Here is a 22,471-nt window from a genome sequence, read left to right as displayed (position 1 = left end):
TATACCATTTCATACCCACTGGGATGGCTAAAATAAAAATGGTACTCTAACAAAGTGTTGGAGAAGATATCAAGAAATTAGAGCCCTCCTGCATTGCTGATGAGATAGTGAAAAGATAGTGGAAAAGTTTTTGACACTTCCTCAAAACATTAAATACAAAGTTACCATATTACTAGTACATACCCAAGGGAAGTGTAAACATATGTCCACACAAGAACTTGCCTAAAAATGTTTATAGCAGCATTCTTCATAATAGCCAAAAAGGGAAATAACCCACATGTCCATCAACTGGTAAATGGATAAAATGTGGTACATCTGTACAATGGAATATTATTCAGCAATAAAAAGGAAGGACTTACTGGTATATACAACATGCATGAATCTTGAAAATAGTATGCTAAGTGAAAGAAGCTGGCCGCAAAAGACCCCATATTGTATTATTTATATAAAAAGTCTAGCATAAACAAATGTATGGAGACAGAAAGCTGATTAGTAGATTCCTGGGGCTAGGCAGAGGGGAGATGGTGAGTAACTGCTTATGGGTATGAGGTTTCTTTTGGGAGTAATGAAAGTGTTCTAAAATTAGATAGTGGTGATAGTTGCACAATTCTAAGAATCTACTAAAACCCACTAAATTTGACACTTTAGATATGTGAATTTGGGCCAGGAGCAATGGCTCACGCCTGTAAACACTTCGGGAGGCCAAGGCAGGAGGATCCCTTGATCCCAGGAGTTTGAGACTATCCTGGGCAATATATGGAGATCCTGTCTCTACAAACGTAAAAATAAATTAGCAGGGCATGATGGAGTGCGTCTGTAGTCCCTGCTATTTGAGAGGCTGAGGTGGGAAGGATCACTTGAGCCTGGGAGGTCGAGGCTGCAGTGAGCTCTGATTGTGCCACTGCTCTCCAGTGCAGTGACAAAGCAAAACCCCGTCTCCAAAAAAGGAGGGGTGGGGTAAATTTTAGGGTATATGAAGTCTATCTCTAAGTCATTTTTAAAACCTCATTAACCAGCTTAAGTTTTCACGGTGGTAGTGGTGGTGAAAATATGTACTACATATACATATGGACGTGTGTATGTATATGTTCATATATATATATATATATATATATATATATATATATATATATATGCCTTAAAGCAGGCATACTTGGTGCTGTTAAAGAATATACCATACTTTTAAGGCGTTTTGCTGAATTCCTGAAAATAGCAAAACAAGCATTATATGGTAATTTTATGGCAAATTAATTTGATATCTGACTATTCGGCCTGGCCGGGCACAGTGGCTCACGCCTGTAATCCCAGCATTTTGGGAATCCAAGGCGGGCGGATCACTTGAAGTTAGAAATTTGAGACCAGCCTGGCCAACGCGGCGAAACCCCATCTCTACTAAAAATACAAAAATTAGACAGGTGTGGCACATGCCTGTAATTCCAGCTACCTGGGAGGCTGAGGCAGGAGAATTGCTGGAACCCAGGAGGTGGAGGCTACAGAGATCACGCCACTGTATTCCGGGCAAAAGAGCAAAACTCCATCTCAAAAAAAAAAAGTAGCCCGGTGTGGTGGCACGCACCTATGGTCCCAGCTTCTCAGAAGACTGAGGCAGGAGAATCGCTTGAACTCGGGAGGTTGCAGTGAGCCAAGATCGCGCCAATGCACTCCAGCCTGGACTACAGAGGGAGGCTCTGTCTCAAGGAAAAAAAAGAATTTGGGCTGGGCACAGTGGCTCATGCCCGTAATCCCAACACAAAAAATTAGCCGGGCATGGTGGTGGGAGCCTACAATCCCAGCTACTTGGGAGGCTGAAGCACGGAATCGCTTGAATGTGGGAGGCGGAGGTTGCAGTGAGCTGATATCATGCCACTGTACTCCATCCTGGGTGATAGAGGGAGACACTGTCTCAAAAATAAGAATAAAAAGAATTTGTATTTTTTTATTTTTCTCTCAGTTTTTCACTATCTGTAATTGGCATTAGTATCTAATTTTCTCTCACCAAATACTTGGTTTTTTCTTACTGAATAAAATTAATTTTCATCACTTACTAATAGGCATATGGTAAAAGAAAGCATTTACATCTAATGTTCAGTAACGTGGCTTTTCCTAACCATTCATCTATAATCTTCCTTCACTGGGTAGTTTAATACTGAAACATTCTATATTCTCTCCTGGTCTTTTCTCTCACCCACCACCTGGTGATACCTTCTTGAGTGACCTCATCCATGAAAATCAAACACTGAGACATGAATTAGGGTGACCCGGGCAAGCAACAACTACAGCATGATTACTTCAGTTAGGAAGGGGAGAGGAGACAGACATTAACGTTTTGTTGTAGAGGGAGGGGGAAAAAAACAGTGGGGAGAAGAGGCTGTGATTTTGGTATGCAGGATCGTTGACATAAGAGGAAACGGAGTGGTTGAGATTTGAAGAAGGCCAGATTATCCTTAGCCAGAAATAGTGGTTGAGATACAACACATCTTTTTTTATTTTGTTTTAAAGACAGGTTCAGCTGAGTGTGGTGGCTCACGCCTGTAATCCCAGCACTTTGGGAGGCAGAGGCAGGTGGATCACCTGAGGTCAGGAGTTCAAGACCAGCCTGGCCAACATGGTGAAACCCTGTCTCTACTAAAAATATAAATAGCCAGGCGTGGTGGCATGCGTCTGTAGTCCCAGCTACTCGGGAGGTTGAGGCCCGAGAATCGCTTGAACTCAGGAGGTGGAGGTTGTGGTGAGCCAAAATTCTGCCACTGCACTCCAGCCTGGGTGACAGAGGGAGACTCTGTCTCAAAAATATGAAATAAAAATAAAATGAAAGTTCTTGCTCTGTTACCCAGGCTGGAGTGCAGTGGCACAATCATAGCTCACTGTGACCTTGAACTCAAGCAGTCCTCCTGCCTCAGCCTCCCATATAGCTGGGATTACAAGCACATAACCACTGCACCCAGCTAATTTAAAAAAATTTTTTTGGCCGGGCGCGGTGGTTCATGCCTGTAATCCCGGCATTTTGGGAGGCCAAGGTGGGCAGATCACCTGAGGTCAGGAGTTTGAGATCATCCCGACCAACATGGAGAAACCCTGTCTCTACTAAAAATACAAAAATTAGCCAGGCGTGGTGGTGCATGCTTGTAATCCCAGCTACTCAGGAGGCTGAAGCAGGAGAATCCCTTGAACCCGGGAGGAAGAGGTTGCAGTGAGCCAAGATTGCGCCGTTGTACTCCAGCCTGGGCAACAAGAGTGAAACTCCATCTCAAAAAAAAAAAAAAAAAAAAATTTTTTTTTTTTTTATAGACACAGTCTTGCTGTGTTGCCCAGACTGGTCTTGAACTCCTGTCCTCAAGCGATCCTTCTACTTCAGCCTCCCAAAGTGTTGAGAGTACAGATGTGAGCCACAACCCAGTTTGATAAATATTTACTGTGCATCTCTTTTGTGTCATAGACAACTATGTGTACATTGCATAGTTAGTTACAAAGAAAGAGTAAGCCTCAGTCCCTGTTGGGAGAGCAGAGTTGCTATCTGGTGAGGGAAATATGCCATGGATAATCTTTAGACCCTAAAGGGACAAAATCAAGTTTTCTCTTCAGAGCTGAGTAAATGTAGAACATGGGATTTTAGTGGCAATAGGAAATATTCTGCCCTAAATTCTGCCTGTTTTCTGATACCTGAAATCCCCTTTACATGAGAAAAATGGGTTTTATTTAATGTAGATAATCAATTTTAAATACTTGAGAAAGTAATCAGAATTATTCTTAGTAGAGTATACTCCATCAAATATAAACTCCTAATGTCAAATTTTATTTTGATGGTAGAGAGAAGCATAGCACTAAAAGATACAAAAAAGATTTTGTTAAACCCTTGTATTATCTTTTGTTGTTAGAGAACACCGTGCAGAAATATGTGTCTTACTCAGCTCAATCACAGTTGAGCAGGAACACTGTTGCTCTTGACTATTGACAGAATGATGACTATCTTAAAAGTTCTAACCACTATAGAAAGAGGCCATATTTCTTGGGAGCCATTTTACCGATGATCTGCAAAGCCCAATTGTCATAGTTGCCTTATTTTAATAGACACCGTGAGCAGAATGTTTCTGCTCTTGAAGTCTACACTTAAAGAGAAGTGGGCGGCTGTTGGGGTGTACCTTTTCTGCACATTTATAATCCACATTCAGATTTACCTGATTCTCATTTCTTTGGCTTAATCTTTTCAGCGATAGTAGAGCAATACTTTATGTCCACAGTAAAACATTTTTCTGCCAATATAGTGCTGTTTAAGTTATGTTTTAAGAACTGGAATGTCATTTCCATTTAGAGTGGTCTTTAACCCAGAGAGCCACAGTTAATGTGGATGGGTACTTCAAGTACTGGATCATTTGTTAGGGTCTTGCCTTTCTACTGGTCTTCTGGAAAGTGTAATGGAAATCCCAGCCACCATGTGATTAAGGATCTGTGGGAAATGTTCCTTCCGTTCTGTACTGTGCCACAAATGTATACTGTTTTGGAAAAATGCTATTGATTTTTCAGGAAAACAGAATCTTCATATCTTTTCATTTCCAGTGGGATTCAGTCTCCTTTTCTTGAATTAAGATATTTCCCAACTAAAAATGTGCTAGGTGGCTTAAATTTTTGTTAATACCATTAGTAGTTAATAACATAATCTAATTTATTAGCAGCTCTTCATAAAGCATATTGTATAATTTTCAGAGATAAGGACATCTCATAGCTTTTGAGTCAGCTTAAATGGATAATTAAATCCATTCAAATTAGAATGTCCCATTTTGGAGTCTAACTTGAATTTTTGTATATGGTATGGAATTTGCTCAGACTTTGACAAGAGATTGATGACATATCTGCAGTGTTTGGTCTCGTGAGCTCTGTCTCTTATCTCATAGGCAGGCATGTTTCTCTATTCTCACCTGAAGAGATTATCTAAAGTTGTGTTCCTCTTTAGAATTTAAGAGAAAAGTACAGGTACAATTCACAGAATTTCACGTGGGTATTCCGTGACAGATGAGCCAGACGTTGGTAGCCTTTTGGAATAAAATAGGCAATTTTGGAAAACCTGACTCTGATTAGGTCCTTGTGCCTTTATAAAAATTACTTTTTAGGTAGGAAGCTGAGAAGTTTCTGGCCAGTATCTTTTGCCATTTGGCCCAATTCTGTCTAGAAATAAGAGGTATCTGGAGTGGTAGCTAGGAGGACCATACTATATAATTTTAATATGTTCCTAATAAAGATACAAGAATACTTTATATCAACCTTTCCTACAAATGGTAGAAAAAATTATTTGAGGAAAAATGAAGGATCTGATGTTTGAACTGAATTATTCACTGGACATTTACCAGATGCCCGCCGTAGACTTAGTAGTGTTTTGTGCACTGCGGGGTTGATTATAAAGATCAGCTGTAGTCCCTGCCCCACACAGAGGGAAGGGAGTATTGAGCAGTTGTGACTTATTAAATGCTTTACATTTATTTTGACATTTAATCTTGTTAATCTGTAGATAGATAGCCCTATTTTTTAATGAGGGAGCTGGAACTCAGAGAGGTGAAATCACCTAGTAATAAGTGGATTGGCTAGTAATTAATAGATTTGAACCCAAGCTTTCTGACTCCGAAGCTTTACACATACTGCCTTTTTAAAAGACAGGAATAACTGGTCAGAGAACAAAGTACGATAGCTGCTAGGTGAGCAGTATGACAAAGCACCACTAGGGACAGTTCAGAAAGAACAGTCCCCTCTTTTGAAGGATCAGTGGAGACTTTGTAAGAATTTAGTCTGACCTTGAGTAGGCAGGAGACACTTGGAGTTAGGCATTCATTCTAGGTAAAGGAAAATATGAACCTTATAACCCATGTCTTGGCTGGGCGTAGTGGTGCATGCCTGTAGTCCTGGCTTCTTGGGAGGCTGAGGCTGGGGGTATCACTTGAGCCCAGGAGTTCTCAACTATAGTGCGCTATGCTGATTGGGTGTCTGCACTAAGTTAGGCATCATGTGATGAACTCCCAGGAGCCGGGGGCCAACCAAGTTTCCTAAGGAGAAGTGAACCAGTTCAGGTCGGAAACAGAGCAGGTCAGAACTCCCATGCTGATCAGTAGTGGAATCACACGTGAATAGCCTCAGCACTCCCACCTGGGCAACAAAGTGAGACCTTGTCTCAAAAAAAAGTCACCAGAATATCCTCATCTGAGAGAAACCACAAGTGTACATACTCAGTTTGAGATGGTTTGCTGAGTCCTGTCTCAAGGTTGGGGTGAGAAGTCTGGGGTTCTCAATTCTGCTTTTGAGATTGCAGACTTGACTGTAAAGTTTGTAAATGTGATACTGGGAGCCTTCCTAAGCCTTATAGGGTATTCTTAGGATAGGTTTGCCCAGAAGGAGCCTGCAATTTAGATTTGTTTTATTGCATCATCCCATCTTCTTCCGTATCTATCTCCAACCATATTCCTGTGGTAGGAACTTGAGATAGGATGTCTTCAGCATGATGTGGGCATGGCCCTGTTCCTTAAACTTCAAGGTTGTACAAAGTGGCTGCTGAATGGAAAGCCTAATCTCGACTCACCCTGGGGACTCCATACTTTGATAAAATGATTGTTCTTTTGGACAGTGTCATGTAGTTTGAAAAATGCTTCCTAAAAGTAGTGAAATATTTGTAAGAGGGGAGGAAATGGCATGGGGAAATTTTCCAGTCTTAGCAGGTGGCTAGAGAGAAGATGGCAGGCCATAGTGTATATGGGCACAGTGGCTTATGCCTGTAATCCCATCACTTTGGGAAGCTGAGGCGGGCGGATCACCTGAGGTCAGGAATTGAAGACTAGCCTGGCCAAGAAGATGAAACCTCATCTCTACTAAAAATATAAAAAATAAGCTGGGTGTGGTGACAGGCACCTGTAGTCCCAGCTACTCAGGAGGCTAAGGCAGGAGAATTGCTTGGACCCAGGAGGCAGAGGTTGCAGTGAGCCAAGATCACGCCACTGCACTCCAGCCTGGGCGACAGAGTAAAACTCCGTCTCAAAAAAAAAAAGAGAGAGAAAATGGCAGATAAGAGAAGAACATTGTATTCTATCTAAATCTTGGTTAGAGAGCCTGTTACATGTTTGGGGAAGAAAAAACTAGGTTTGTGGCCAGAGGTAATCATATAATAGGCCTGATAAGCCTTTTGTTTCTGCCCCATTCCCCTCAGGAGGAAGAAATTAGAATTCATATTTATTTAAAATAGTTGATCCTTCATCTTGAAGTGGTTTTATAAAAATCTTAATTGTGGGCTGGGTGTGGTGTCTCAGGCCTTTAATCCCAGCACTTTGGGAGGCCAAGGCAGGTAGATCACTTGAGACCAGGAGTTTGAGACCACCCTGGCCAACATGGTGAAACCTCATCTCTACTAAAAATACAAAAATTAGCCAAGCATAGGGGTGCACGCCTGTAATCCCAGCTACTTGGGAGGCTAAGGCATGATAATTGCTTAAACCTGGGAGGCGGAGGCTGCAGTGAGCCAAAATCATGCTACTGCACTCCAGCCTGGGCAACAGAGTGAGACTCCGTCTCAAAAAAAAAAAAAAAATCTTAATTATGGGCACTAACAGTTTTGCCAGCTGTTCATTACTTGAACTTCCCCCATAATAAGGGCTAATGGAAGCAGGACTGCTTTTTATACCATAATGGTCTTTTCCAAAGTTCTGGAACCATTTTTCTGGAAGAAATACAGGTAGTTCCATTTTTCTAGGTGGGATTACTGTGTCAGTCTGTGTGTATGTACACATGTATATGTTGTACAGGTGCTTCCCTTCTCCCTAGCCCTTTTAGAGTTGATGGCTTTGTCCCTGATTGTTCAGTATAATAGTTTACAGATTCACTAAGAGAGCTTGTGTAGTAATGCTTGCTTTATTTTTTTTTTCTCTTCCACTCTTGTTTTATTTTTTACTTTTTTTTCTTTGTGATGTGACATTTTCAGCTGATGTATTGAAAGCAAATCCTTCTAATTTGGGAGCCCAGATCACAAGAGTGAGTTTTTCTACTAGTGTCTTTAGCTGTATATCTTTTTTTGTGTGTGTCTTTTTACCCTTCCCTCCTCCCAATTTAAAAAGATTCAAAACACATTTCATAAATATTAGGTAAGAAAATTCCTCTGTCTGTTGAACATCATGCCTTTCCACAAAGCAATGTCCACTTTATACTGGGTCAAATTCCTTTTCCCAATGCTGTTGTAAAAGCATAGGCTAATGTATATGTTTTGTTTTGTTTGTTTCTTGTTATTATCTAATGTCTTGAAAATAATTTTAGTTCTGTCTTCATTGCAGATAGATATGTCTGGGTTCTGTCACCAGTGTGTCATAACACTGTTCTCTTTTGGTTGTAGTTTGTTTTGTTTTATTTTAAAGAAAATTATACAGTAGCTTCTGAAAATAAAAGACCCATTCTGTTATCTGGATTTTAAGTAATAAAATCTTTGACTTATCTCTGCTCTCCCTCCTCATCCCCTGGATATTCCTCTCAGGGCCATGAAGGAATGCAAAGCCTCACATACTACTTTCAGCAGGCTGACCAGATAAAAGTGGTCAGACTGGTGAGCTCTAAACATGCTAGCGCTGGAAGACATGTCTTGGGTTTATTTAATAATTACAGGAAACCTCTACTCATGCTGAAAAAAAAACAAAAAAAACAAAAAACACCTTTTTATGGTGAAATAAAAGTATGCTTTCTATTTGTTCTAATTTAAATACTGCCCCCCCCCCCCCATGTAAGCTGTACATTGCTTTTCAAGATCTTACACCTGGGTAATTTTCTGTACTAGCCTAACCCCTTTCTGTTCTCTTTGGCTTGTGTTATTACAATTTATCTCATGTTCTGTTTGTCTAGTTTTGCATCCTGGAGGAGCAGGTGATTAAATAGTCCCTTTTCTTTCCTCCCAGTGTTCTAAAATTTGCTTGTTGCATTTGAGATCATTTTATTTTGCCTAATAAAGCAAATGATATGCTGTCCTAATTAGAAATGCAGATACTGCAAGTGCTATACCCAAAGTAATCAGCCATTGTGGTTTCAATTGCCATAAGAGAATATGATAATGTGTTCTACACTAATACCATGACTGTTGGTTGAGGGTCATGTCCTAAAGGCTTTACTTTCTGATTCCCAAGTTACTGTAAATCATCCACCCTCTGTATCTTTCTTTCTTTTAACCCAGAGATTAAAAGATCTCAAGCAGAGAGAGTTTGCCCGAAATGTCTCTTCAAGATCCCGCAAGGATGAGAAAAAACAGGAAAAAGCCCTTCGGCGGCTCCATGAGTTGGCAGAGCAAAGAAAACAAGCTGAATGGTGAGGATATTTTTTATCAGAGGGTTGTACAGATAATTCTAATCCTTAAAATTTTAAATTATATATTTCAGATTATAATTTAAGATTTAAATTAAGATTTAAGAATTACAAACCTTGTGCCAGGCGCAGTGGCTCACCCCTGTAATCCCAGCACTTTGGGAGACCAAGGCGGGCGGATCACGAGGTCAGGAGATTGAGACCATCCTGGCTAATATGGTGAAACCCCATCTCTACTAAAAATACAAAACATTAGCCAGGCATGGTGGCGAGCACCTGTAGTCCCAGCTACTCTGGAGGCTGAGGCAGGAGAATGGCGTGAACCTGAGAGGCGGAGCTTGCAGTGAGCCGAGATCGTACCACTGTACTCCAGCCTGGGCGACAGAGCAAGACTGTGTCTCAAAAAAACCAAAAGTGGCCGGGCATGGTGGCTCACGCCTGTAATCCCAGCACTTTGGGAGGCCGAGGCGGGCAGATCACCTGAGGTTGGGAGTTCGAGACCAGCCTGACCAACATGGAGAAACCCTGTCTCTACTAAAAATACAAAATTAGCCGGGCGTGGTGGCACATGCCTATAATCCCAGCTACTAGGGAGGCTGAGGCAGGAGAATCGCTTGAACCTGGGAGGCAGAGGTTGCGGTGAGCCAAGATTGCGCCATTACACTCCAGCCTGGGCAACAAGAGTGAAACTCCATCTGAAAAAAAAAAAAAGAATTACAAACCTTCAGTTTTTATTAATTGACAGATAACAACTGTACATATTCATAGGTTACCTAGTAATGTTTCAATACATATAATATATAGCGATCAGATCAGGGTAATTACCATATCCATCATCTCAAACATTTATTATTTCTTTGTGCAGGAACATTCAGTACCCTCTTTCTAACTATTTGAAACTATATGGTATTGTTAACTCTAGTCATCCTGCAGTGGTATAGAACACTGGAACTTACTCTTCCTAGTTAGCTGTAATTTTGTAACAAATCTCTCCTTCTTCCGCCCTTCCCAGCTTCTAGTATCCTCTGTTCTACTTTTTACTTCTATGAGATCAACTGTTTTTTTAGCTTCCACATATGAGTGACAACCTGCAGTGTTTGATTTTCTGTTCCTGGGTTATTTTACTTAACATAATGTCCTCCAGTTCCTTAAAATGTTTAATAGATCCTTATTTCAAACTAAAAGCATATCTATATAATTGTAGTATAATATACTGATTAAGTATGTGTATTTTTGAGGCCATATTTTTCTTACTATTTATGTGACTTAATGAGATTATATCTAAACTCTCTATGCCTCAGTTTCCTTATCTGTAAGATAGAGCTAAGAACAACTTACAGTTGTTGTGAGGAGTGATTATTACCTCGGAAATGCTTGAAAGGATGCCTAGCACATCAAAGATGCTCAATAAATCCATAAATTATGACACTATTACAATTATTCCCATTTTCTAACATTTATATTAAAAAGCACATGCTGGGCATAGTGACTGGCACCTGTAATCCCAGCACTTTGGGAGGCCAAAGTAAGAGGATCACTTGAACCCAGGAGCTCAAGACCAGCCAGGGCAACATAGGAAGACCCTGTCTCTAAAAAAAAAAAAATCTTAAAAATTAGCGGGGCATGGTGGCAACATGCCTATAATCCCAGCTACTCAGGAGCCTGAGGTGGAAGAATCACTTGAGCCTGGGAGATCAAGGCTATAGTGAGCTGTGATCGCACCACTGCACTCCAGCCTGGGTGATAGAGCAAGACCCTGTCTCAAAAAAAAGAATCCCCTTTTTATTCAGTTTTGGGGGGAGTTGTTTTTTGTTTGTTTGCTGTGAAGTAGTTTTCATAACACAGTGTAAGTATTTCTTGCTTTCCAAATCTGTTGAGTTCTCATTTTCCAGTAGCAATAGTTTAGATAGCAAGAGATTACACATTGGCCGGGCACGGTGGCTCACGCCTGTAATCCCAGCACTTTGGGAGGCCGGGGTAGGTGGATCACCTTAGGTCAGGAGCTTGAGACCAGCCTGACCAACATGGTGAAACTCCGTCTCTACTAAAAATACAAAAATTAGCCAGGCATGGTGGCGTACGCCTGTAATCCCAGCTACTAAGGAGGCTGAGATAGGAGAATTACCTGAACCCAGGAGGCGGAGGTTGCAATGAGCCAAGATTGTACCATTGCACTCCAGCCTGGGCAACAAGAGCGAAACTCCGGCTTGGGAGAATAAAAAAAAGAGAGAGATTACACATCGTCTGAATATACTTATCCCTGAGTTGAGGACAGCTGTTAGCTAGGGTTTGGATAACAAGGACATCATACAAATAGGTATCTGATTCTGTTTAGTTCTTGATTTGGAATTTAAGGGTATAGTGTACACTGTGTAGTGTACAAACTATAAGAATTGCAAGCCAGATGCACGGTGGCTCACATCTGTAATCCCAGCACTTTGTGACGCAGAGGCAGGAGGATCACTTGAGGCCAGGTGTTCAAGACCAAACTGGTCAACATAGCAAGACTCTGTCTCTGCAAAATTTTTTTTTAATTAGCCAGCATGGGCCGAGCATGGTGGCTCAAGCCTGTAATCCCAGCACTTTGGGAGGCCGAGGCAGGTGGATCACGAGGCCAAGAGATCGAGACCATCCTGGCCAACATGGTGAAGCCCATCTCTACTAAAAATACAAAAATTAGCCAGGCATGGTGGTACATGCCTGTAGTCCCAGCTACTTGGGAGGCTGAGGGAGGAGAATCACTTGAACCCGGGAGGTAAAGGTTGCAGTGAGCCGAGATGGTGACACTGTCTCAAATAAATAAAATTAGCCAGCATGGTGAGGTGCACCTGTAGTCATAGCTACTTAGGAGGCTGAGGTGGGAGGATTGAGCCAGGAGTTTGAGACTGCAATGAGCTATGATCATGCCACTTCACTCCAGCCTGGGCAACGCAGTTAGACCCCACCTCAAAAAAATAAAACTTTCAGGCAAGATCATCAGTTTAAAACTGTCGAGGCTCCTTGATGTTCCTTTTGTCAAAGATGAAAGTGCTCAGGTAACATTATGACTGTAGTACTGAATGCCCAGAAACTGCCACAAAACCAAAGCAAATGCTTGTTACGGTACCCAGGAGATAGGCATGGACTTTTTAGTTTCTATGACAGACATGCTGACCACAGACTGCCATAAGTAGCACAGTGGAAGTTTCTATGTTTAACTCAGAATATGCAGATTTTTAAAAAATGAAATTTGAAAGCATGGGGAAATTTTTATTTTTATTTTTTTTAGAGGTGGGGTCTCACTATGTTGCCCAGACTGGTCTTGATCTCCTGGCCTCGAGCAGTCCTCCCTCCTCAGCCTCCTGAATCACTGAGATTACAGATATGAGCCACCCTTGTCCAGCAAGAGTTTTTCTTTAATTGAATGAAATAAAACCTATGTGAATACATGTACAGCCATACATTAGATAACATACTGATGGACAAAATTATAAAATAAGAAATGAGATCAGAAACATAGTAATGATGGGCTATTTCAGTCGTGACATGTCTTACTTTTTTTTTTTTTTTGAGACAGAGTCTTGCTCTGTCACCCAGGCTGGAGTGCAGTGGTGCTGCTATCTCAGCACACTGCAACCTCTGCCTCTCCCAGGTTCAAGCTATTCTCCTGCCTCAGCCTCCTGAGTAGCTGGGATTACAGACGCCCACCACCATGGCCTGCTAATTTTTGTATTTTTAGTAGAGACGGGGTTTCACCATGTTGGTCAGGCGGTTCTTGAACTCCTGACCTCATGATCTGCTCGCCTCCACTTCCCAAAGTGCTGGGATTACAGGCGTGAGCCACCGCACCCGGCCTGTACTTTATTTTATTTTATTTTTTAATTTTTTTGAGAGGGAGTCTTGCTCTGTCACCCATACTGGAGTGCAGTGGCATGATCTTGGCTTACTGCAACCTCCATCTCCCAGGTTAGAGCAATTCTTCTGCCTCAGCCTCCCAAGGAGCTGGGATTACAGGTGTGTGCCACCATGCCTGGCTAATTTTTGTGTTTTTAGTAGAGACAGGGTTTCACCATGTTGGCCAGGCTGTTTACGAACTTCTGACCTCAGGCAGTCTGTCCACCTTAGCCTCTCAAAGTGCTGGGATTACAGACATGAGCCACCACACCCAGCTTTTTGTACTTTAGACAGCTTAAGGAAAAGCTATGTAATAACTGGCTGGCCCTGGGAATTTGGTAGGTTAACAGAATGAGTCTTTGCCTAACCTCCTCTGAGAAAGTCTCATTTGTTAGTATAGGACTAGGGAATATGACCACCACTCACTGTCTTTGAGACCTACCTATAATGAATGATAGGATATAAGAGATTAGTATTTTATAAGGTTTATGAAACCTGCTTTTTGTTTTTTATTTTTCTAAATCATCATGTAGTGCACCTGGAAGTGGTCCCATGTTCAAACCAACCACGGTGGCTGTAGATGAAGAAGGTGGAGAAGATGATAAAGATGAATCAGCTACAAATAGTGGCACAGGTGCCGCTGCTTCTTGTGGCCTGGGATCTGAATTCTCCACAGATAAAGGAGGCCCTTTCACTGCAGTACAAATCACTAATACCACTGGACTGGCCCAGGCTCCTGGGTTAGCCTCCCAAGGCATCAGCTTTGGCATTAAGAATAATCTGGGGACCCCATTGCAAAAATTGGGAGTGTCATTTTCTTTTGCCAAGAAGGCTCCTGTCAAACTCGAATCAATAGCATCGGTTTTCAAGGACCATGCGGAGGAAGGGACCTCTGAAGATGGAACAAAACCCGATGAGAAGGGTTCTGACCAAGGATTGCAGAAGGTAGGAGACTCTGATGGGAGCAGTAATCTTGATGGTAAAAAAGAGGATGAAGACCCTCAGGATGGAGGGTCCCTTGCCTCAACATTATCCAAATTAAAAAGGATGAAACGAGAAGAAGGAGCTGGGGCTACAGAGCCTGAGTATTACCACTACATCCCCCCAGCACACTGCAAAGTAAAACCTAATTTTCCCTTCCTGCTTTTTATGAGAGCCAGTGAACAAATGGAAGGTGATAATACTACACACCCAAAGAATGCCCCAGAGAATAAAAAAGGCAGTTCTCCCAAGCCTAAAAGCTGCATCAAGGCGGCAGCAAGCCAAGGAGCAGAAAAGACAGTTAGTGAAGTCTCTGAGCAGCCGAAGGAAACCAGCATGACCGAGCCCTCAGAACCAGGAAGCAAAGCTGAGGCAAAGAAGGCCTTAGGAGGGGATGTAAGTGATCAGAGTTTAGAGAGTCATAGTCAGAAGGTTTCAGAGACCCAAATGTGTGAGTCCAACTCTTCTAAAGAAACCTCTCTGGCCACCCCAGCAGGGAAAGAAAGCCAAGAAGGACCCAAACATCCTACTGGTCCCTTCTTCCCAGTTTTGAGCAAAGATGAAAGCACTGCCCTCCAGTGGCCATCAGAACTATTAATTTTCACCAAGGCAGAACCCTCCATTTCATACAGTTGTAACCCTTTATATTTTGACTTTAAACTTTCAAGGAACAAAGATGCCAGAACTAAAGGAACAGAAAAACCAAAGGATATAGGAAGCTCCTCAAAGGACCATCTCCAAGGCCTAGATCCTGGTGAGCCAAATAAAAACAAGGAAGTGGGCGGAGAGAAAATAGTACGTTCCTCAGGAGGCAGAATGGACGCACCTGCTTCAGGGTCTGCCTGTAGCAGCCTGAATAAGCAGGAGCCTGGGGGTAGTCATGGGTCTGAGACAGAAGACACAGGGAGAAGCCTTCTCAGCAAGAAAGAACGATCTGGGAAGTCCCACCGGCACAAAAAGAAAAAGAAGCACAAAAAATCCAGCAAACACAAACGTAAACACAAGGCTGACACAGAAGAGAAAAGCTCTAAGGCAGAGTCGGGGGAGAAATCTAAGAAGCGCAAGAAACGAAAACGAAAGAAGAATAAGTCATCAGCCCCAGCAGATTCTGAACGAGGACCCAAACCAGAACCCCCTGGGAGTGGCAGTCCTGCACCACCAAGAAGAAGGCGGCGAGCTCAAGATGACTCCCAGCGGAGATCCCTCCCAGCTGAAGAGGGGAGCAGTGGCAAAAAGGATGAAGGTGGGGGTGGTAGCAGCTCCCAAGACCATGGTGGGAGGAAACACAAAGGTGAACTTCCACCTTCATCCTGCCAGCGAAGAGCAGGCACCAAACGGAGCAGCCGATCTAGCCATCGGAGCCAACCCAGTAGTGGAGATGAGGATAGTGATGATGCTTCCTCACACCGGCTGCACCAGAAGTCTCCATCCCAGTACAGTGAGGAAGAGGAAGATTCAGGCAGTGAGCATTCCCGCAGCCGCTCAAGGTCTGGCCGGCGCCATTCCTCACATCGTTCCTCACGGCGTTCTTACTCAAGTAGCTCAGATGCCTCTTCAGACCAGAGCTGCTATAGTAGACAGCGCAGTTATTCTGATGACAGCTACAGTGACTACAGTGACAGATCACGAAGGCACTCCAAGCGCTCCCATGACTCAGATGACTCAGACTATGCCAGCTCCAAACACCGATCAAAACGGCACAAATATTCATCTTCTGATGATGACTATAGCCTCAGTTGCAGCCAGTCCCGAAGCCGATCTCGGAGTCATACCAGAGAGCGCTCAAGATCCCGGGGCCGCAGCCGCAGCAGCAGTTGTAGTCGTAGTCGAAGCAAGCGGAGAAGCCGTAGCACCACAGCCCACAGCTGGCAACGGAGCCGGAGCTATAGCCGGGACCGCAGCCGCAGCACCAGGAGCCCTTCCCAGAGATCAGGCTCCAGGAAGGGATCATGGGGTCACGAGAGCCCTGAGGAGAGGCATTCTGGGCGTCGGGACTTCATTCGTTCTAAGATCTACCGCTCCCAGTCCCCCCACTATTTCCGATCAGGCCGGGGAGAAGGTCCTGGGAAGAAAGATGATGGCAGAGGAGATGACAGTAAAGCAACGGGTCCACCTTCCCAGAACAGCAACATTGGCACAGGAAGAGGGTCAGAAAGTGACTGCAGTCCTGAAGACAAGAATTCTGTCACTGCCAAACTGCTACTGGAGAAGATCCAGTCAAGGAAAGTGGAGAGGAAACCTAGTGTGAGTGAGGAGGTGCAGGCCACCCCTAATAAAGCTGGGCCCAAGCTCAAGGACCCCCCACAAGGTTACTTTGGGCCCAGGCTCCCCCCATCTCTTGGCAATAAGCCTGTCCTTCCACTGATAGGGAAGCTCCCAGCTACCCGAAAGCCCAATAAGAAGTGTGAAGAGTCTGGCTTGGAAAGGGGGGAAGAGCAAGAACAGTCAGAGACAGAAGAGGGGCCCCCAGGGAGTAGTGATGCCCTATTTGGGCATCAGTTCCCTTCAGAGGAAACAACTGGCCCCTTATTAGACCCACCCCCAGAAGAGTCAAAGTCTGAAGAAGCTACTGCTGATCACCCTGTGGCTCCACTAGGCACCCCAGCACACTCTGACTGCTACCCTGGAGACCCAACCATCTCCCATAACTACCTCCCCGACCCCAGCGATGGGGACACCCTGGAGTCCCTGGATAGCAGCAGTCAGCCAGGCCCTGTGGAGTCCAGCTTGCTGCCTATAGCACCAGACCTTGAGCATTTCCCCAGTTATGCACCTCCCAGTGGGGATCCTAGTATTGAGTCAACAGATGGGGCTGAGGATGCTTCACTGGCCCCCCTGGAGAGCCAGCCCATCACCTTCACCCCTGAGGAGATGGAGAAGTACAGCAAGCTCCAGCAGGCTGCTCAGCAACACATCCAGCAGCAGCTTCTGGCCAAGCAAGTAAAGGCCTTTCCAGCCTCAGCTGCCCTGGCCCCAGCCACACCAGCCCTGCAACCCATCCACATTCAGCAGCCAGCTACAGCCTCTGCCACCTCCATCACAACCGTTCAGCATGCCATCCTACAACATCATGCTGCCGCAGCTGCTGCCGCCATCGGCATTCACCCTCACCCCCATCCCCAACCACTTGCCCAGGTGCATCATATTCCCCAGCCCCATCTGACCCCCATTTCTTTGTCCCACCTTACTCACTCAATCATCCCTGGCCATCCTGCCACCTTTCTTGCTAGCCATCCCATCCACATCATTCCCGCCTCAGCCATCCATCCTGGGCCCTTCACCTTCCACCCTGTCCCACATGCTGCCCTCTACCCCACCCTACTTGCTCCACGGCCTGCTGCAGCGGCTGCCACTGCACTCCACCTTCACCCACTACTTCACCCCATCTTCTCAGGTCAGGACCTGCAACATCCCCCCAGCCATGGCACATGAGTTGGGGGATGGGATCCTAGGTAGGGCCAGGGGAGGAGATCCATAAATGTTCCCTTGGGGGTGTTGAGCCGTTAATACCAGCAAGTAGAAGCTGGGATGGGCAGTGTCTGACAGCCAAAGAATTGAGTTTTGGCTTGCAGGGGTGGGTTTAGATTTGAAGTTTGCTTTCAGTTTACTATCAGGGATTTCTTTTTCCTGTCCTCCTCTCAATTTGTCCCTCCCTCTTCTGTGTTTCTAAGCTAGGGAACACCAGTAAGTGCTACCCACCCCTCTGCAGCAACATCTCCAAACTGTCAAGTTTAGATAATCCCCTCCTCCCTCTGCTTTTTTCCTCTGCTCTTCCCTTCTATAAATTTTAAAACATTTTCCTCCCCTCTGGCCAGTGGGTTGTCACCAGAGCACTTGCTGTGGGCCCATCTGGTCTTGCCTTCTCAGCGCCACAGGGAAGGCCAAGCTGTTCTAGTGGTGGAAGTGCCACCACTTTGGGGTAGTATCTTTGACCATCCTTGGTGACGTTATGTTATCCCAGGTGAGGTGGAAAGTGTCTCACCTGGAACCTGATATAACTCAGGCTGCAGTTCCATCCAGTTCCCACATCAACGGAGCCACACATTTGGCACTGTTATCCTGGTATCCCTCATCCCAGAAGAGGCATCTCCATATCCCAGAAAAGAAGATCCTATCATGAATAAAAGCTGTGTGGAACACAGAGTTGCCCGTGTGCTTTCCCAGAGAGGAGCTCATGTGTCTGAAGTGAAGGGTATATTTTCTTCTGTTGTGTTGATGTTTCCTTCTTAATTTATAGGATTTTTTTAATGTAAAAAATTGCACTGAACTCTATAAACGTAAATGCTGCTTTTTGTAGCTCATATAAAAAAGGTTCCATATTTGTAGTATACTGCAATAATATTTTTTACATCCAGCTCTTTAAGTGATCCTCGTTCTGGTGGCTTTGTGTAAATATGTTTGCCCTAGTTGAATTAAGAAACTTTAAAGGTTATAAAATGAAAACGAAAAATAAAATATTTGTTTTCTGCTAGATGCAAAACTGACTAAGCATGTATATTTTACCAAGCTTATGTATTTTTTGAAGTTATGAATTATAAAATGTTAAAACATTTTTTGCTGGGACAAAATGTTAAGTAATTTGCAGTATGTAGTGCCCCCAGTATTGGGATTTTTGAGCTAATGGGCAGCAGTCAGCTGGGGGCTTCTGAGGGATGCTCATCTTTAACAGTCTCCCTCATGTACTTTTGCTGTTTTACACAGAGAAACAGGTGGACCCCACAGAGGAGAAGGAGGGGATTCAACAGCTTTATTGTCTGGAAGCAGTGAGATTTGGTGATTGTCTGGGGGGATTCCTGGGTTTCCCTGGGTACCTTGTTCCAGGCAGTCAGTCCATTTGCCTTCCTAGTACTTAGCCCCCTCTGACAATGTTTTTTTTTTAATGTGCCTTTTGGGTTGGTAGAAACTGAAGTAGAAGTAGGCTGGAGGATGAGTTGGGACAGTCTTCTTCCTTTTGTTGGGAGGTGAGCACATTTACAGATACTTCAAATTATTTTGCTTCATAGTTTCCATGCCCTCTGCCCAGCTCAGTTTAGACAGTAAATGTTCCTTGTTTCTTTTCTCCCATGACACTGACAAGAGGAATTACCACCTCAGCCTCTTTTGCCCCTCTTCTTGCCTTTCACCGAAGCTCTCAGCCCTAATTAACACACTGACCCAAAGGTGCTTGTATTGCAGGTCCCATCTCCTTTGATGAGGTTAACAATTCCCACTTTGGCATTTTCTTAACTATTCCTGTGGCTAGAATTGGTTGGTTGGTCACTTGACAAGAAAAACCATACTTACCTGGGCCAAGGCTCTGTGTTCCTGCCTTCTCAAATTCTCAAAAGAGAAAAGTTTTAAGTTTATGAAAAGAAAGTGGCAGGCAAACACCACTCTTGACTGCCCTCCCACCCTCCTACCTGTTTAGTACTCCTCATCTGATTCAGAAGCATCACTTCTTGGATAACTAGCACTGGAAAAACGTGTAAGTGAAGGGACTCATTTTTCTTTGCTTTCAGCCCATGTAAATAAATAATACAGTATTAACATTTTCATGCTGCTTCCCATTAGCTTGTAGATTGAGCCATACTCTGGCTGCCTCTTTGCCTTCCTAGGGGCATTTTCTTTAACTTCCAGAATAGTGATTTTAAAAATAAAAATAAACCTTACTTACAAGCATAACAGATTGTATTTAACTTTATCACATATGATAGAGATATATATGCTGTAAAATGAGAGAAAGGAACTTTCTAATAAACCAATGATTTGTGGAAACTTAGCAGAGTCTGTCGTAATTGTTGCCCCATCCACTCAAAAGTTAGGTAGGGTTGGAGGTGTGGGTTATAAATAACATCTTGTTTGACATGACCAAGGAATAGACTCCTGTGAACCAGTTTGAGATGTTTGCAGTTGTGCTTCTGAAAGCTCAGGCTATGTAAAGAGAGAGGAAAGATGATGGTGTGGGAGGTAGTAATAGTAGTTAATTTCTCTCAGTTGTAGGTAGATGTATTGGAATGTACACCTCCTTTCCACTTCCTCTTTCCCACAAGAAGAAAGATTTCCTTCCATTTTAGATATATAATCTGTGTGTAGTAGAATATATGGTGTATATATATGTGCTTACTAAATGGGTGTGGAATTTCTGGCTTTGAATTTTAGGGTTTTGGACTACTTTAAGGGCACTGAGATGACAAGAATCATCTGCCGGACTTTTGTCCTCCAGGTGGAGTTCTGTATGCCAGTTTTCAGTTACTCTCCTCCGCCCTTTAATACCACTACAATGTTTGAGCACTTCTACTTGGTATAAGGAAATATGGCCTAATTGTTACGGAGAAGATAAAACTCCTACTCTTCCATATCAAAAAATCACAAAAGAGGCAGGGAAAATTTAGCATGGAAAGCAACCATAGAGTTGTAGTGATAAATTAGCTTTCCTTGTCAACCTCAGCCTTTCAAGAAGGAAAGGCTTTCTTTCCTACTGTCTTTTGATACATTTCTTTCCTACTCTGTTTGATGTATCTGTGTTCTCCCTTTGATTAAAAAGGAGCTGTTCAACTTGAACCTGGGGTTGAGTACTCAGATCTGCCTATATTCCTAAAATAGCAAAGATCCTTACCCAGAAAGAAATGACATTAGACCTACAAAAATTAGCCGGGCGTAGTGGCACACGCCTGTAATCCCAGTTACTTGAGAGGCTGAGGCAGGAGAATCGCTTGAACCGGGAGGTTGCAGTGAGCCAAGATCACACCACTGCACTCTAGCCTGGGCAACAGAGTGAGACCCTGTCTCTCTCTCACACACACACACACGTTAGAAAATGAAAAGTGAGGCCAGATGTGGTGGCTCATGTCTAATCCCAGCACTTTGGAAGGCCAAGGCAGGTGGATCACTTGAGGTCAGGAGTTTGAGATCAGCCTGGCCAACATGGTGAAACCCCATCTCTACTAAAAATTAAAAAAAAAAAAAAAAAAAAAAAATTTGGCCAGGCATGGTGGTGCATACCTGTAATTGCAGCTACTCAAGAGGCTGAGGTAGGAGAATGGCTTGAACGTGGGAAGTGGAGGTTGCAATGAGCCGAGATCATGCCACTGCACTCCAGCCTGAGTGATAGAGTGAGACTCTGTCTCAAAAAAAAAAGAAAAATGGGCGGGGCGCGGTGGCTCAAGCCTGTAATCCCAGCACTGAGGCCAAGGTAGGCGAATCACGAGGTCAGGAAATCAAGACTAACTCGATTAGTCTCGAACTGATTAGTTAGTCAGGAAACGGCCTGACTAACATGGTGAAACCCCGTCTTTACTAAAAATACAAAAACTAGCCAGGCATGGTGGCGTGCGCCTGTAATCCCAGCTATTCGGGAGGCTGAGACAGGAGAATCACTTGAACCCGGGAGGTGGAGGTTCCAGTGAGCCAATATCACACCACTGCATTCCAGCCTGGGTGACAGAGTGAGACGCCATCTCAAAAACAAAAAAAAGTGATTTTCTGAGAGCAGGGGAGGTGACAAGTCAAAGAGGCAGACTGGACTGTATAGAGTGTTATGTGAAGATACGTGCAGTTAATTGCTTTGTTCTGATAAGGCCTCAGCCACCTTGGCCTGAATCATGAAAGTACTCCCTCTTCAAACCCTTGATGACTAATTCAGGCCTCGTCAGCCATTTCCATTCTTATTTGCCAAAGACAGCTTCGCTCACTTCTACCAACTCATATCTCAATTATTGCAGCATTTTCCTGTGTGGCCTTCCTGACTAGAACCTAATTCCCTGTTCTGTGTAAGCTTACTGGCTTTTCAGAATCTGAATGCAACTCATTTTGTATTCATTGCTTCCCAGTAAAATTGTAATCTCTGCGAGAACAGGGAGTGATTCTTATACCCCACCCCCACAGCCCCCAGCGTATCTCACACTGAATACATAGTAAACATTTTGATTATATGTTCAAGAATACAAGCAAAGTGGCCAGGCGCAGTGTCTCATGCCTATAATCCCAGTACTTTGGGAGGCCAAGGCAGGAGGATCTCTTGAGCTCAGAAATTCAAGGCCAACCTGGGTAACATAGCAAGACCCCATCTCTACAAAACAATTTAAAAATTAGCTGCGCATGGTGGCACAAGCCTGTGGTCCCAGCTATTCATGAAGCTGATGTGGGAGGATTGCTTAAGCCCAGGGGTCAAGTCTGTAGTGAGACATGATGAGGTCACTGCACTACAGCCTGGGTGACAGAGCAAGACCCTGTCTCAAAAATAAAAAGAATATGAGCCAAGTAAAATACCATTAACTGAGGATTGTGCATCAGAATTGAGCCAAAAAAAATTCAAAAATGTGTTTTTTGGTTT

At 43.8% G+C, this 22,471-nt stretch overlaps 1 protein-coding gene across 9 annotated transcripts in view; it reads left to right on the top strand.

The window, feature by feature from the left end:
* The window catches only part of GPATCH8 (G-patch domain containing 8), a 107,921-nt gene extending 88,003 nt beyond the window's left edge, over positions 1–19,918 (top strand). For all 9 annotated transcript variants that reach the window (XM_054456376.2, XM_054456381.2, XM_054456378.2 and 6 more), the window contains 2 exons: positions 9,179–9,309; positions 13,713–19,918. In XM_054456376.2, the coding sequence (XP_054312351.2) occupies positions 9,179–9,309; positions 13,713–17,592 (4,011 nt within the window). In that variant the 3' untranslated portion in view covers positions 17,593–19,918. The remainder of the gene's footprint in view (positions 1–9,178; positions 9,310–13,712) is intronic.
* The last annotated feature ends 2,553 nt before the right edge of the window (positions 19,919–22,471 follow it).

This window comes from Pongo pygmaeus, chromosome 19 (assembly GCF_028885625.2).
Source record: "Pongo pygmaeus isolate AG05252 chromosome 19, NHGRI_mPonPyg2-v2.0_pri, whole genome shotgun sequence".
Taxonomy (NCBI): domain Eukaryota; kingdom Metazoa; phylum Chordata; class Mammalia; order Primates; family Hominidae; genus Pongo; species Pongo pygmaeus.
Note: the sequence above shows the minus strand (reverse complement) of the source record. Positions and strands in the feature narration are given on the sequence as shown.